The 14,867-nt window shown below is 43.2% G+C and overlaps 1 protein-coding gene across 7 annotated transcripts in view; it reads right to left on the bottom strand.

Annotated features, from left to right (window-relative positions):
* The window catches only part of CELSR1 (cadherin EGF LAG seven-pass G-type receptor 1), a 161,566-nt gene that overhangs the window by 41,700 nt on the left and 104,999 nt on the right, over positions 1–14,867 (bottom strand). For all 7 annotated transcript variants that reach the window (XR_013774130.1, XM_079304738.1, XM_079304733.1 and 4 more), the window contains exons 6-8: positions 6,147–6,304; positions 5,062–5,225; positions 3,874–3,999 (exon numbers count right to left, since the gene is read on the bottom strand). Coding sequence is in view for 6 of the 7 variants with exons in the window: in XM_079304738.1 (XP_079160864.1) it covers positions 3,874–3,999; positions 5,062–5,225; positions 6,147–6,304 (448 nt within the window). In the remaining variant the exon portion in view is untranslated. The remainder of the gene's footprint in view (positions 1–3,873; positions 4,000–5,061; positions 5,226–6,146; positions 6,305–14,867) is intronic.

Here is a 14,867-nt window from a genome sequence, read left to right as displayed (position 1 = left end):
ATTCCCTTGGACTTTTAAAGTTGTTACCCTGGGTAGCAGGAGCTACAGTCCCATAAACTAGTTGATCCCACTGATTAGAAGCACAAATTAATCCATGGGAGATCTGTGCTATTTGCAACACCTCATATGACACCTCCACCACCTGTGGAACCTTGTAGTGGGATCTGCAGTCAGGTCCTGACAGACATCCTTGCTCATGGGCATGTTGGTGAAGTTCACGGCAGTTTCTGTGGAAACAGACCTTAGAGACTGGGTACAACCACCACAGATTAGCACCCAGCCTTTTATTTAATCATGTTCTGAGTCCATGTTGGACAGTGAAATGACAGGGCTTAACAGTCTTTCCCCTTCTGCTCCACACTACCATATCTGCTGACACTTTTTGGATTTTTTGTACTAGGAGAGAGAACTATATACAAATGCATATGTGTTACTATGAAATGGCAAGTCCTTAGAAAAAGGTTGAGGGATGACACCATAGCAGAAAATGGAGTAAAGTTGATGTGAAGTTGCAGTTTTTTGAGGAATCAAGACAAACTCCAAATTCTCCTAAGTCTGCCCTGCTGATGTCTATAAAGGGAAAGGCTGGACTGGGGAGGGGACTGCAGGGGTTGGAGTAAAGTGCAAGCTCTTTAGCTCCTCATTTGTGAGAAACAAAAAGTCAGGGACTAGTGGGCTACCACTAGTCAAGCCAGAGGTGTAACTTGACTTAAGATATGGTTACCCATCCACCCCACATCAGGCTAAGGGCAGTCCCAAGGGGCTGCCCTTCTCCCTCCTGCTCCAACCTGTGATCTCTCCTTTGCAGGCATACCACACATGCCAGAGAGGGCATATGGTGGAACAACTGCAGCATAGCCTGCTCTTGAAAACCAGATGGCAACTTTAAAAAAGATTATCACCAGATGCAGATGTCCTTAGATTGCTTAAAACTTGAATGCAGTGCTTGAGTTCTGGCTGTCTGGGCCAGGGCAAAATTCTGGGCCAGGGCATAATTCAGCAACCCACACTGCACCACATCAGTGTAAAATTAACCAGGACATCAGTGTTGAGCAGGATTATTTTCTGTTGTTCTACCTGTGCCTTCCTCTACCCTGCTGGCCTTCACCCCAGTTTCCAACTTTGCTGCTGGTTTTCTGTTGCTGAGATTTTTGAGCCCATGTGCTTCTGGAGCACAAAGACAGGATGTAAACTTGCAGGATTCCCACCTGCTGAAGGCTGGGAATGCTGTTTGAAGCATTTTTCCTTTGCTCCTGGGAGAACTGGCCTGGCACGGCAATTAGCCACCTTCCTTTTCTCACCGGTGGTGACTTTCTGTACTTGCAAATACCATTCCCTTCCCACACCTTCTCCCAACTTCCCTCCCTTCCCTGGGGCTAGGGTGCACCTTCCCCTGCTAGTTAAATAGAAATCCCCACTTGTCAGCCCCCTCTGACCTCCCTCTTTCCCCCAGCCCTTCCTCATGCTTGGAACCATGGGTGTCTATGGAGGGGCTGGCCACATGCGCTGTCCCCAGCTGGGACCTGACCTCCCCTGTCACCACAGGGGCCCATGTGCCTCCCAGCACCTCCCTGCCATGGGCAGTGCACTGATGCAAACCAATGGTGTGCTCAGGGTTTGTCACTTGGAAGCACTGCCTGTGTGTCTACGTTCACTCTAAAGAGAGTCCTACATTTAACAGGCCAGCAGGAAGATGTGAGGGTTATTCCCTGTGGAGACAGAGGGCCTGGGGAAACAGGCTGCCAACATCCCACTGGATGTCACCTGTAGTGTGGGTGCTGGATAAGTGGAAGTTTATGTTTAGGTGCAGATCTCTGGTGTTCAACCCAAGGCTAGTGCACTGACATTGGCCATTCAAGAGTGAATCAGATATAGCTGCTAGATGTTCTTCACAGAATTGCAACACCTAATAGTTTGAAAGAATTATATTACAATAATGGTGAAACTAATTTTTCCTTAGTTTTATCTCCCTTCTATATATCATCAGAGGGAGATGGGAGCTGCCAGAAGGTGAGTTAACATGTTCTGGGAGGGTGGTGAAGGTAAAACATCCCATCCTCACGAGTGCAGAGCAGATCCCAGAGTTTTTGAAGAACAAGAAATGAAAAAAAGGTAAATTGGTAACTTGCCAAAGTCTTTGTCCTCTGTTAGCCTGAAGCAGAGCCAGCACTGCCAAAGGGATTGAAGAAATGCAGCACTTGTACTCAAAAATGCAAATATTCTATCTACAACTTTTTAAAAAAAGAGCTAATGCTCTTAGGATCATAGCTGAGCATTCAAATAAGCAATTTGAAAGACAAGAATAGAGTGTTTCTGTGATTCCTCCTGACTTTAACTTAGGGCTCCTGAAATCTTTGATTACATTCAATGTCTTTCTTGGCTTCCACTTTTTCCAGAGACACTGGCCCACAAATATCATCAAAGAACCAAGCAGCCTGCTGCCTTCAAACTATTAGAGAAACCCCATAAATTGAGGCATCAGCAAGAACATGCTTTTTCAGTGACAAAGGGGACATGCAGGAATGCACAGTGCTGGAGGCAGAGGTGACAGCTTGGATGGGGGGGAGGCAGTGCTGCTGTGACTGCCATCATCTCTATCACCTGAATTTAAAATTACTTTCCAGGGATGGCTACAGGACAACTCCAAGAGGATTTTCTAAATCCCAAACTTTGTGGATTGGTCTTGAGTTTGGGATAAGAAAATAGTAAATAAAACAAACATTCTATCAAATTCTGAATTCCATTTGAAGAACAGAGGGAAGGATAGTCTTTGCATGTGATAGCAGTACTCCCCATTTACACCAGTATGGGACACACCATAGCTGGGCCCTGGCCCTCCTCTCAGGATACATTAGAGTGGGTTTGTAGCACAGAGAACAGCCAATCATAAAGAGACCACAAGAACTTCACCAACAAACATACTTGACATGGGACATGTGGAAAAATCAGATCTTCATACAAACCTGGGAAGCTCAAAATATTTGAGGAGCTGCTACAGAAAGTAGGTATCAGGCTAGGGGCAATAATAACAGCTCTGGGCTCTGTGTGAGGTGGAGCATAGGAAGAGGTCTCCATCATTCCTTTTCCCCATTCTTCACTCTGAAAACCTTTATCTCCAAGACAGAAATTTAACCAAGTGTCCTCTCCTCTTAAGCTAACATTGCTGCTTCCCAGGAAAGGGAAGAGTAATTGCCATTAACTAGACTTGGCCCAGTGGAAGCATGTTTTCTTTGCTGGAAGCATCCAGAAAGGCTCCAAAGGAGGAGCCACCTTACAGCACCAATCCCATGGGACTGGTTGCACACAGGCAACTCCTCACTTCCAGGGAAAAAACTGACTGCAAGCTCTTCACACCCTATAAAACTCACCTGCTGCTCCTTCCTTATCCTTCAGTAATGAGGTTTTACACATATATGCACATTGTGTTCAATCAAAGAGAAATCCAGTAAAACTGGAAGTGCTCTTACTTAGCACAGAAAGCCTTCTTGCCAAAAAAGTGGTGATTAAAACAGCACATTCATCCCCAATTTGAGTCAAAGCCCAGTAAAGTCAGCAGGATTCTTTCCACTGATTTAAAGGGGCTTAGGATCAGGCATTTTTACTATAAACAAATTACTAAATGCAGCCAAGTTCTTTGAAACTACTTTGCTTATGTAAACGAATCAATGAAAGCTGCTCTTATTCATGACAGTATGTCATCTACTATATAGGGGGGAATCTTTAAAACAATTTCAAATAGATAATGGGTGACAGCCTCAACTACAACCTTCTGTCACCCTTCAGCATCACAGCTGGACACACATGCTGTGAGATGGCCATGACAGGCACTGAGATGTGCACACCTGACAATGCAGAGAGCTCTTTGCAGCCTACCTTGCTCACAGTTTTTCCCTCCGTAGCGCACGGGGCACTCGCAGATGTACGTGTTCCACTTGTTGATGCACGTGCCTCCATTCTGGCACCAGTTGGTTTCACAATAGTTCCTCTGTGCTGCACAGCCTGGAACCCAGGAAAACCATTACTTTGTGTGCTTTTAATAAGAAAAAGGCTCTGAATGACTGCATTTGAGTTTTTATGTAAAAAGAAGACACGACTATTACAAGTTTGGGTTTCTTCATTTAAAAAAAAAAAATACTTTTGAAGGCAGTGAAGCAAAATGTGGATGGCAAAAGTTTATGTAAGCTGCTCATGTGTCAAATGCAAAGACAAGTCTGTCTATCAAAGGCATATGCTATGACTCCCTCCTTAATCCACAATCGATACAACATACTTTAGAAGTGCAATTTAGCTCTTACACAGACCTTCAGCAGCAAGGACAGAAGGGACTTTCCATTTTTGTCTGTAAGAGCCAGTTTTAGGATGATGAGAACATTCTGTATACCTAATCACTGGAACTAATCCTGATCAGGGATCCAAGGACTGGAAATCAAATCAGGACCTCCAACAGTCTGCTCCATGAAGCAGGTTTCACATTTGGGGATTGCAGAATTTTATTTACAGAGCCAACACAATTTATTAAAAAGTCATTGCAAGTGCTGTCTTTTTTATGAATTAGTCCCACTGGTTTTCAGAGCAAAATGACATTTATTAGGCAAATAAATAGATAAATAAAAATTAGGTGAATAAACTTTTTGTCTTCTTTAAAAATGGAAGACAAAAAGTTAATTTAGGAGTAAATTCCTGGCTGAAACTCCCAGCAATGCAGAAAATCTAAAAAAGCCCAGTCCTTTCTGATGTGCTGCTGAATCCTGGAAGTGTGCCCTGTGCCATGGGCTATTGTATGCTTCCCTGGCACAGGTGTGGACTGCACCTTGCTCAAACAAATGAGGTCTGGCCAGAGCCAGTGGCAGCACACAATGCCACACAGCACCCTAAGTCCCTGCCCCATATCTGCTCTGCCTTCAACAGTGCTGACAGGGGGACAGGGGTCATTTCAGAACCCTGTGTCCCCTCCCCCTTCCTGGGGCTCCTCGCAGTGCCAGCCTCCTCAACACCCTAAGCTGTGCCACACACACGGCAGAGACCTTTCTGGTGTTTCTTTGGGGCAGTAGCTGCCCATACCTGGCAGAGTGCCATTGTTGGCAATGAACCCAGCCATGTCAATGGGCTTGCTGTCGATGGAGAGGTTCCTCATGCAGCCGATGAACTGCCGGTTGTGCACCGGGAAATCCTCAGGCAAGTTTGGGACACCACCAAGGAGCAGAGGGCCAGTTAGGTCCAAAGACCTGAAGAAGCAAAGAAATGCTCATAATTTCTTGGAAAGAGTTTGTTTTGTTTTGTTCTTTATCTTACTGCTTCCATAAGCACATTTAAGCTGCACTTCCCCCTGCTACATGAACACTGCCAGAGCTTGTAATCAAAGGACTGTCCATTAACACTAATTTTTAACTTAGGAGCTGCCATGTGCATACAGAATCCAGTGATTGGATTGTTGGAACTGTTCCTAACAGTTGCCAGTAGGCAGAAGAAAATGAAAATTAGAGAAAAATGTGTAGCCACAGGACACTTCCTTCTGACCCCAGTCATGCAGGGACTGGCTGATGCTGCTCAGCACAAGGTTGAAAAGCAAAGCATTTTTATATAATGATTTAACTATTTTATAGTGCCAATCCCTCTAAAATCCTGTGAAGATCATAGTCTTAATGGCATTTAGCAAATGTAGATTCTACTGAATGACTCCATATTGTGTGAGAAGTGTTATCATCTGGTCATTTGGATTAGCCCCAGTTTTTATAGTGTGCCCCTCTCCTGGGATATTAGAGCACCACGTGTATCTCAGTTGCCTCTTTGCTATCATTCATTACTTTATATCCCCCTATATTGCTGCTGTTCACCTCCTCTTTAAACTCACAAGTACTGGGGTTTTTTTCTTTCTTCACAGGAAACCTTTTCTCACACCCAAAGATTTTCAATGGTTGTTTGTTTATATCCTTTATTTCTACCTCCTTTTAATACAGGACTGTTAACTTAAATGATGCACATAATTCCAGGTCTCAAACTAGACTTTGTTATTTTTTCTTGTTACACCCCATCTGTTTTTCCAATTTGCTGATTAATCACTTAGTGCTCAGTGGTTAATTGCACACTGTTGACTCTCCACTGGAAAAAGGCAATGAGTGGAAAACACAAATACAGGTAATCCTTACTTTTTTGAGCCAGTCTGAGTCCCCTGGGCAGCACAGGTGTAGTTTCCAATGAGGCTCCCGAAGCGCACGGCCACTGCTGTGTCACAGTCGTCCACAGTCACCACAGCCACCTTCTCTCCAGAGGGCCCGTGGGGAATTCCCAACCGGCCAATGTTTGGCTAAAAAAAATAAATGGCACGTGTCATGCAGTGCTACACACATGGGGTTTCAGTGCTGAGTCAGTCAGCTCCACAGCATACTTGTACTACACCCCAAAGAGGACAAAAATAGAAGATGTAAAAGGAACAGCAGAAGTTAGGTTGTCCCACAACATTTAGGCAAGGAAAAAACCCTGATGGATGACTTCAGTCAGAGTCCACACATGCCCAGTATGATACACAGAGTGTCAGAAGAGGCTTTGGTCTTTTCCACAGCTGAATCAAACAGGTGTTTTCTCATTTCTGCATAGTAAATTCTAATAAATTATCCTAATTTTGCACCTCTTCACCTCAAGGGAAAGAAAATCCTAAAATGATGTATTATTACAACTGAAGCTTAAAGACTTAAATCACATTTTCTCTGATGGGCATACTCTGTCAACCCTACCAGAAACTGAGCTCGGGCCTCTATAAAAGCTGTAGTGAGGTGTTGTCTGATGACTGGGAGGGAACTCAGGGAAACCTGCTTGTTCCAGCTACAAGATGTAGTGCACAAAAAACCACTGCCCATTGCTGGGTCAGCTGAGAAGCCCCCAGTTTCTAGTTGCAGAAGACCATAGACCAATGACCTGTGGAGCTGGACAATCAAAAATAATGGATGTATCCGTGATTGCTCTGGTGCTGGCACACAGACTGACACTGCAGGTGCAGCATGGAAGATGGAAAGAAAGTGTGGTTTAGAGCAGTAATAAAAGCTCTGGCTTTTCCTCACCTCTGCTTCTCCCAGGCAGTAGGAAACTCCTGCCCACCCAATCACAATGTGCCCTGGTGAATATGAGCAACAAAACTAGAATTATCACACTCAGCTTCGCACCTCCACTGTTACTGGCTCACTCTGCCAATCATCTGCTGTCAGTTGTTTTTCTCCCCACTGCAGCACCTACTGAGTGGAAAAATTCAGTGACCCAAACAGATAGGCTTTCCTATGGGAACACCAGAAATTCAATGCCAGCCATCAAACAAACTTTTGTGTTTCCACCACAAACAGATCCTTCATCATCTTCACTAATTTTGTCACTGATGAAATGTATCCCAGTGACTGACAGGAGATGATGTTTGCTGTACAGAAACTCAAGAGACAGATTTGTCCAGTGGAGAGGTACATTATGACTCTTTAAAAGGGTGCATGTATAAACAGCAGCATAGCAGCCTCGGTGAAGAGCTAGCAAATCCTGTAAGAAAACTGTTTCCATGTTTAGTGTTCATACAGAACTGAGGGATCTTCATCTACTACTGGTGCAAGATTGCTGAAGTCATTATGGTACAAGAGAAGCACTGAGCTGGACTCTACTGGCTTTGCAAAGGGATATGAAGGAATGAAGTCAGCAGGATCTGACGAGATACACTGAAAGCCAAAACATATTTATTGGATGTGTTAATCAACAATAGCTGTATCCATCTGAAAATGAAGATGGCTGGGAATTTGTAGCTTGCTGTACACTTACTTTAAAACATGTACTGCTTGACTGCATTCTGAAATTGCTTATTTGTACAGCAAACAAGGAAGAAGTAAGGAGATAAATGACTTCTTTCTGTTTCACTTACACATAAATTTGTTAAAATACTTACAGCCACTTTCATCATCTGTATAGAGATAGATTTATTTTTAAGGGTAATTATCCCAATGTATAAAGAACATTTTTAAAATATGTTTCCTGGTGTCAATTCCAGTTGAAAAGTATTTTCCATTTCCTCTACCAAGAGCTAATGTGATCACATAGTTTGGCAGTTATTCAGTATAAGGTTTTGACCTCTCTTGAGTGGTACTAAGGCAGATTTTATTTTTTCCGACACTCCCTGGACTTTGCCACTGCCCAGCTAGGAAAGACAGGAAACACACATATTTGAAGTGCTGAAAATGTTATTGTATGCCATGATGGCCATGTTAGTGAGCAGCTTTTCAAAGTAAATGAAAAAATACATGGAAAACTAATCAACTGTCAGGCAGACCTTCCCTTCCAAAATTAAAATGTTTACATTCTGGGTGCTACTTCTATTCATTCAGAGGAATGATTCGATTAACATTTATGTTCTTGTGCTTCACTGAAATAATCTATTGTTTCTTACATGGGAGCCTTGACAAAGGCAGGGTATTTATTCCCTCAGCAGGGGGGCTCTGCCCAATGTTAATCATGACTGCAACCTGATGAGACTCAGCACTTTGCAGCTGCTCCTTCACAGTCACTAGATGCAACAGCAAATTGATTTTTTTCTACTTTTATTTAACACAGAAACTGAAAAGTGTTCCTCTAGATGTTGACTGTTCATTGCAGTACAGATCTCTGGCATCTCTTCAACTTTGATGACTACACAGAACCATGAAGAAAGGGAATATTCCAGTGAATGAAATCTATTGGCAGTTCAAACCATACTTAGCTCAAACACAAGGTGATTTTCTGACCGTGCTAAAAGGCTCATTTGACAGAATTTGACAGGCTTTTCCCAAAATGTAGGAATATGTTACTGGGAAGGGAAAGAGATTTTCTGAGTGATATAATGGGATAAGTACTTGAAATATGTGGCAAGTACTATACACTACTCATATTATAACAGTATAGGAAATACTCTAGAATTGAAATAACAGGAAATAAATCAAACACTTTATCAGAGAAAGCCAAGTTTGGAGCTCCTTCAGCAATGAATCATGGAACAGATTTTATTCATTCAATATTTTGATTAAATATAGGTTACTGGTGATGGAAAGAATATTTAGAGTATCATGAATTAAAAAAAAAAAAAAAAATCACTTTGAATAGGTGCATGTAAGAAAGAAAATTAATCCCACAACATAAAACTTGGGATCTGATGACAAGAATTCCTATTGCAGACTCTGAGACTCTCAGCACTAAACAATGAAAAATAATAAAACAATCCTACTAATTGACTACTAAAAATGAGGAACCATGATGAGATTAAAAGGTTAAAAAGGCAATACAACACTGAGATGTTGCACAGATGCATATTAGGAAAATTTCTTTCTGAAACTGACCCTGAACAGGATAGAATGTTTGGGCAGTTTTGTTTTCATTTACTAAAAATACCTTCCAATTACAGCAGGTGCACAGAACAGCCAGAGCAGTGCCAAGTGTACCATATCAAACAGGCAAAATGGACTTGGCATGTTTAGCCTAGCAAAGTAAATAGGCAGGAGAAGAGTTTTGGAAATAAGATGCCATCACTGCAATGGACACAGTACAAGAATAAAGGGGTTTAAATGCCCATGAGTAATGTAGGCTGGTAATCACCAGGTGATGCTCAGCCATAGGAGGGATTATCTCTGGGAAAGTAGCAGGGCTGAAAATTATTTTAAAAACTCCTTTATTTGTTTATGATTATAGAAGCTGGTGTTAGCAGAGGACTGAAGAAAATAAGTAACAGTAAGTAGCACTTGGAAAATGCACCAGAAAGTGAATTGCCAGCACTAAATGACAGCACACACATTCACATTTCAGGCATGATCTTTGCCTCAATGAAATCCCACTGGAGCAAGTCTGATCCCTAACAGTAGGAACAGCTAACACTAACCAGCATTAATTCACACTGTTATTTTCTGGAAATATGTTCAAGGAGTTAAAAGCCAGACTTTCATCTGGGTACTTAGCAGTCCTTTCTGCCTGTCAGACCCATCTCCTGAAACACATGCTACTCAAAAGGCAAGTTTCATTAGCTGTGCCAAGTCTGCACTCATGAGTAAATGTGCAATGTGGTGGACAGGAATTTACCAGCATGACCCCCATTAATAGTAATGCAAGTCATGTAACTGAGTTCCTGCTCATGGAGCTGAAAATTTACCTTTCGCTGCCTAACCCTAAAGGCTGCCTTTTCAGTTAGTGCTTCTCCAGAAAGAAGCTGGGATTCAAATTTCAAAGACCACATGCTGTAACACAGAGTAGCAAGAAGAGGTACCAAGCAGTGCTAGAGAGAAAACCTGGTCTCCCTTAAACAAACCATGAAAGAAGTGCATTATTGCAGGACTCAAATAAAAGGAAGAAAAAGCAGCCTTGAGTGTTGCAGTATTTTATCACCATCACATGCTGATTCTTCAAACATTCTGTGCATCCCATAAGGAAATTAATTTTGTTTGTTATTGTTGTTATGTTATAGTCACATATAGGGTCAACTTGGAGAAGACAAAGAAATAGTCCTGCCTCAGGATCAACATTTGACAGCTTAAGTCTCCTACCTTTTTCTCTATCTGTAAACCAAGATGAACCATATTTATGTTCCTCAAATTATAGCAATTAATAACTAAAACTGTAAACAATGTAATGAAACTTAACCTTGCCTCACCACTGAGCTTTCATGAAGATCAGTGGTTCTGATCTGTGAGTGACAACCTCCCATCTCATGTCTAACCCGTGACATTCACGCTTGCCCAGAGAGAGTCACAGGCAAAACGTGACTACAGGAATGACAGCCTCCTAGGATGTCCTTTGAAAATTGCAGCTCCCTTTCTGACCATAGCAGAGATAACAGTGAGACTCATTTACTGTCCTCAGCAGCAACCTGGAGGAGTGACCCTCTTGAGCTGCAGTGGGGGATGGAACTCTCTTTGGCCACTTGTAGTGACTGTCTCAGACTGCAGTGAGAGAACACCACTGTGGAGATATTTTACTAGTGATGCCAAATCCAATTTTTGTGAAATTCAGTCATGGAGCAATATCTGGACCTCTCCCCATAAATTCAATAGCAAGAAAGACATGTAGCTTCTTTTAGGTGAAAAAACCTGAGAAGCTTAATCTGTGAACTTGTGTTTTATAAGTGGAGACCAGACAGAGAGAAAGTCATCAAAACATATCTGCTTATAGTTTGCAAATCTACTGCACAAATCCACTCTGATTCTACTTAGAACATCAGACGTGGATATTCTCATGTATCTCAGTTTCATTTGGATTCTCTACTATGTTTAAGTAAATATTTAAACTGTGAGAGCCCACACAGTTACTTATTAAAGACACAGCTGGTGTAACGATGCACAGTGAATGGAGAAGACATACAGATCAACAGACAATGGGAGCCCTTGTCCTAAACACTTAACCCTTGTATTGTAGATCATATGTCCTACTGCTTCCAACTCAGGATTCAAAATTGTTGGAGAGGTTTAAGCAAGCAGTCCAATCTTTGGCAGACTTATTTTAAATTAAACCAGACTAGATAGCGTCTGTATGTGTGATAATAATACTGCAAAGTTAAAATGTTTGTTTAGTCAATCAGCAGCAGTGGTGACACTCAGATTCCTGGATCTCACCCTTTTATTAGTTAATCTGTAAAATAATAGCCTGTTCCAGAGGTCTCACAAACATTTCCTCCACCAGAAAAGTTTTTTCCAACTTCCATTCTTAGATAAAAACTTGCCACTTGACTTTTCTCACAGATGGGAAGAGGGAGAGTCGTTTTGTCAGCCATCAGAGAGTGTTCCAACACAACAGATATTCCCTGAGCTCAGACTGAAAGCTGTGCTCCCCAGCCCAAACTTTGGCCAGGAGCTCTTCCGCCTGCTTTAGCCACCCCACTGAGTCTTTTGAAGGAGCTGAGGAGATGATTCAGCAGCAGACTGCAATGTAAGTATGGCCAAGACTTAAAAAATGCAAACCAGTATTGCTTGCAGATGAGACACAGCCTGCCTTGCTACACTGGAAGGAGACCTATTTTCTTGGGGGTCAAATGTTGCATACTGTAAATTCTGCATTTGCTCAGCTCACTGCACATATTAAAAATATATTTATTTTAGAAAGTTGTTTGTTTAGCAAAATGCTTTGCATGGCATAGCTTAATATTCAGAGCTTGGCTTGTTTGTCTTTTTAATAAGTGCAAATGTGTAAGAAGAAAAGCCATCCTGAAGTCAGTGCCAGCCTTTCAGTGATTCCAAGAGTTTGCTTACCAGACAGTAAGTTACCCTTTTGTTTTTGTTAATTAGTAGCTAATGATTTATTGGTGTTTGGCGTGGTTAAAGGTTAAAAAGAACCTGTTTCCTAGTTATTTTTTTAATACTCTCCTCCTCATTGTTAATGTGCTGGTTCAGACCCCACCACCCCCAAAAGTGCTGGGTGGAAAACGCCGTATTCCTTTCGGGGCTCTTTGCTATTAAGGCTGCCAGGTTGGGTAACAATGGGAAATGGAGCAGCTGGCGCTGGGTCCTGCAGGAGGGGCTGTGCCACGCCGGGTGCCCTGCCCGGCTCCCTGGCGCTCATTAGGCTGCCCCGGCCGCTTCGTTAACCCGCGGCTGGGGGAAGGAGGAACCAGCCCCTGCCATTCCCAGGCCATGCTGTGCTGCTTCAGTGCTCAAAAAGCTCATTAAGGACCCGCGGCGGCGGCGCTAGCCCTGGACAAGCTGCCGGAGCCCAGCCCCCCGCAAGGAAAATAAATAATAAACAAGAAAACATAAACAGGGGAAGCACACTACAGTCCTCCAGGGAGAGACTAGGAAATGCCAGAGGAGTTTAGCATGGACTTGCAGGCCACTCTGATCAATCAGGGAACTCCAAATTAGGCCAGATTACAGAAACCACTAAAGTTAATCTCTGTTTTCTAGAGTTTCCCCTTACAGGTTTCCAGAGCACCTTTAAAACAGGCGGTGTGAAGAACAGATCCTGATTAGTCATCAGGGAAAGGCAGGACAAGTCATTTCACATAACCCCCTAACTCCTTTGATGTATGTATCCCCTTTATTCACTGAATATTTTAATGTCATTTCTTTATACAAAATTGGCTCAAGTCTGTACAGAAACATGAGAGCCGGTGACAGTGCAAAGAGTTTCCCATCAGTGAGTAAAAAATGCAAATCCTGAAAAGCCACCAGACCAGCTCCTTTTCCTAGAGAAACGCCCTGCAACACCAATCATCAGGATCTGGGCTGGCCCACAAAGTCAAGCCAGTTTTACTGGCCTGATTTGTTATCTCCTTTAGGGCTGCATCCAGAGGCTAAACTTTGATATTCAAAGTAGGAGGCTTTCAGCACAGCTATGAGACCTGGCAGGCACTGCCCGAATTGCTGCTGCTCTTCCAGTGCTGGGGCAGAGATGGGGAGCAGCTCCTCCTGTCACAACATGTGCAATGGCACAGCAGGGCTGTGAAAAGCCATGGTTACACAGGCATGGCATCCAGACATCCTGGCCTCTACAGCACGACCAGTATCTTCACAAATATCATCCAGCTACTGCAAAGGGTATATTCTTAGTTTTGACTAATTTTGGTAAGGGCTGCTGTAGTGCTGATGGGAAGATGAGTTTTCCCTGTCTGCAAATGGAAATTTTGTCCTCAAATGTGTATTCCCAGATGCTTCTCAGCTCTTTGATGCTGAATCAGTGACACAGCAAGACAGACCTGTTTTGGCTGTCAAGAGACCATTCTGTCTCTGCTCAAGACAACATTCAGTTTTCCATGTGGGAGACAGCACTCACCACAGTGCTCTGCTGCTAAGGGTGTCCTTGTCCTTCTTTTCCTCACTGTGATCTGCCTCTGTGGCTGATGTCCCTTCTCCCTGACCTTTCCTGCCCTCTGAACCCTTTTTCTGACTATTTTGCCGTCTCCCTCTCTTTCCACCAGAAAGGATGTTCTCCAGCACCCTTGGAGAACTGGGAAAGAAGAACACATCCTTTGATCCTAGAAAGGCCTCCTTGTTCTCCTTTCCCTGCTGTCCTCTCCCAATTCAGCAAATCCTTCTCCCTTTCCCTATCTACCTGCCAGAGAACCATTCTCAAATATTTTTGGCTTTATATAAATCTTGTAAGTTCTACGACATATTTTTCCATCCAGGATGTCAATGTTGCTGTTCTCAGAGTCCAAGAAATACCTGTGACACTTATGTGGCACAGAAACTAACCCCCTACTGGACAAATCCTGGTGACACCTCATCAAGCAAACTGCTGCTTAGTATGGGCAATGGAGTCACATTTCAGCCTATAACATCCAGAATCCCACACTTTTCTATGGGCTCCCTCCCTGCCCCCATGGCTGGATCTTGTGAGGGTCTCCTGGCACACAGAGACTTCTGCAAGGCTGGATAACTGGAGAGTGCTCCTTCCTCTCAACTGCACAGACAGATATAAAATACCTGAAAAGTTACTGCAAATCAGTGAGCTACTATAATTTACTACATGATTTAATGGAGATAACAGTGCACTTCAAAGAACTTGCACCAAATTCCTGAGGTGCCATTCCAATGACTGTGCTGGCTTTGAGCAAGGCTTTGCCAGGCTGGGTTGCACAGCACAACCTTCAAGCACTGTCCTCAGAGCCTCAGGGTGAGCCAAGGACCATTCAGACTCTGCCAGATCTCATGGAGGTTCCTTACATCTCCCAAGCCTTCGGGAGGAGTCAAAACCACCATTTTGGGAGGTGCCACTAAATGTCTTCAGATTTTTGCAGTGCAGTCAAGTGGCTTGAGCAAACTAAGTTCCAAGAGCATCACAGGGTGCCAGGTTCCCCAGGATGACCTGAGAGCCCCACACCAGAAGGAAAAGCCACACAGCTGATACCCAGCTCAGGTGTGGGGTAAAAACTCTAGATGTGCACACAGGTTAAA

The sequence above is a fragment of the Erithacus rubecula genome (genome assembly GCF_903797595.1).
Source record: "Erithacus rubecula genome assembly, chromosome: 4".
NCBI classification, from domain to species: Eukaryota; Metazoa; Chordata; class Aves; order Passeriformes; family Muscicapidae; genus Erithacus; species Erithacus rubecula.
Note: the sequence above shows the minus strand (reverse complement) of the source record. Positions and strands in the feature narration are given on the sequence as shown.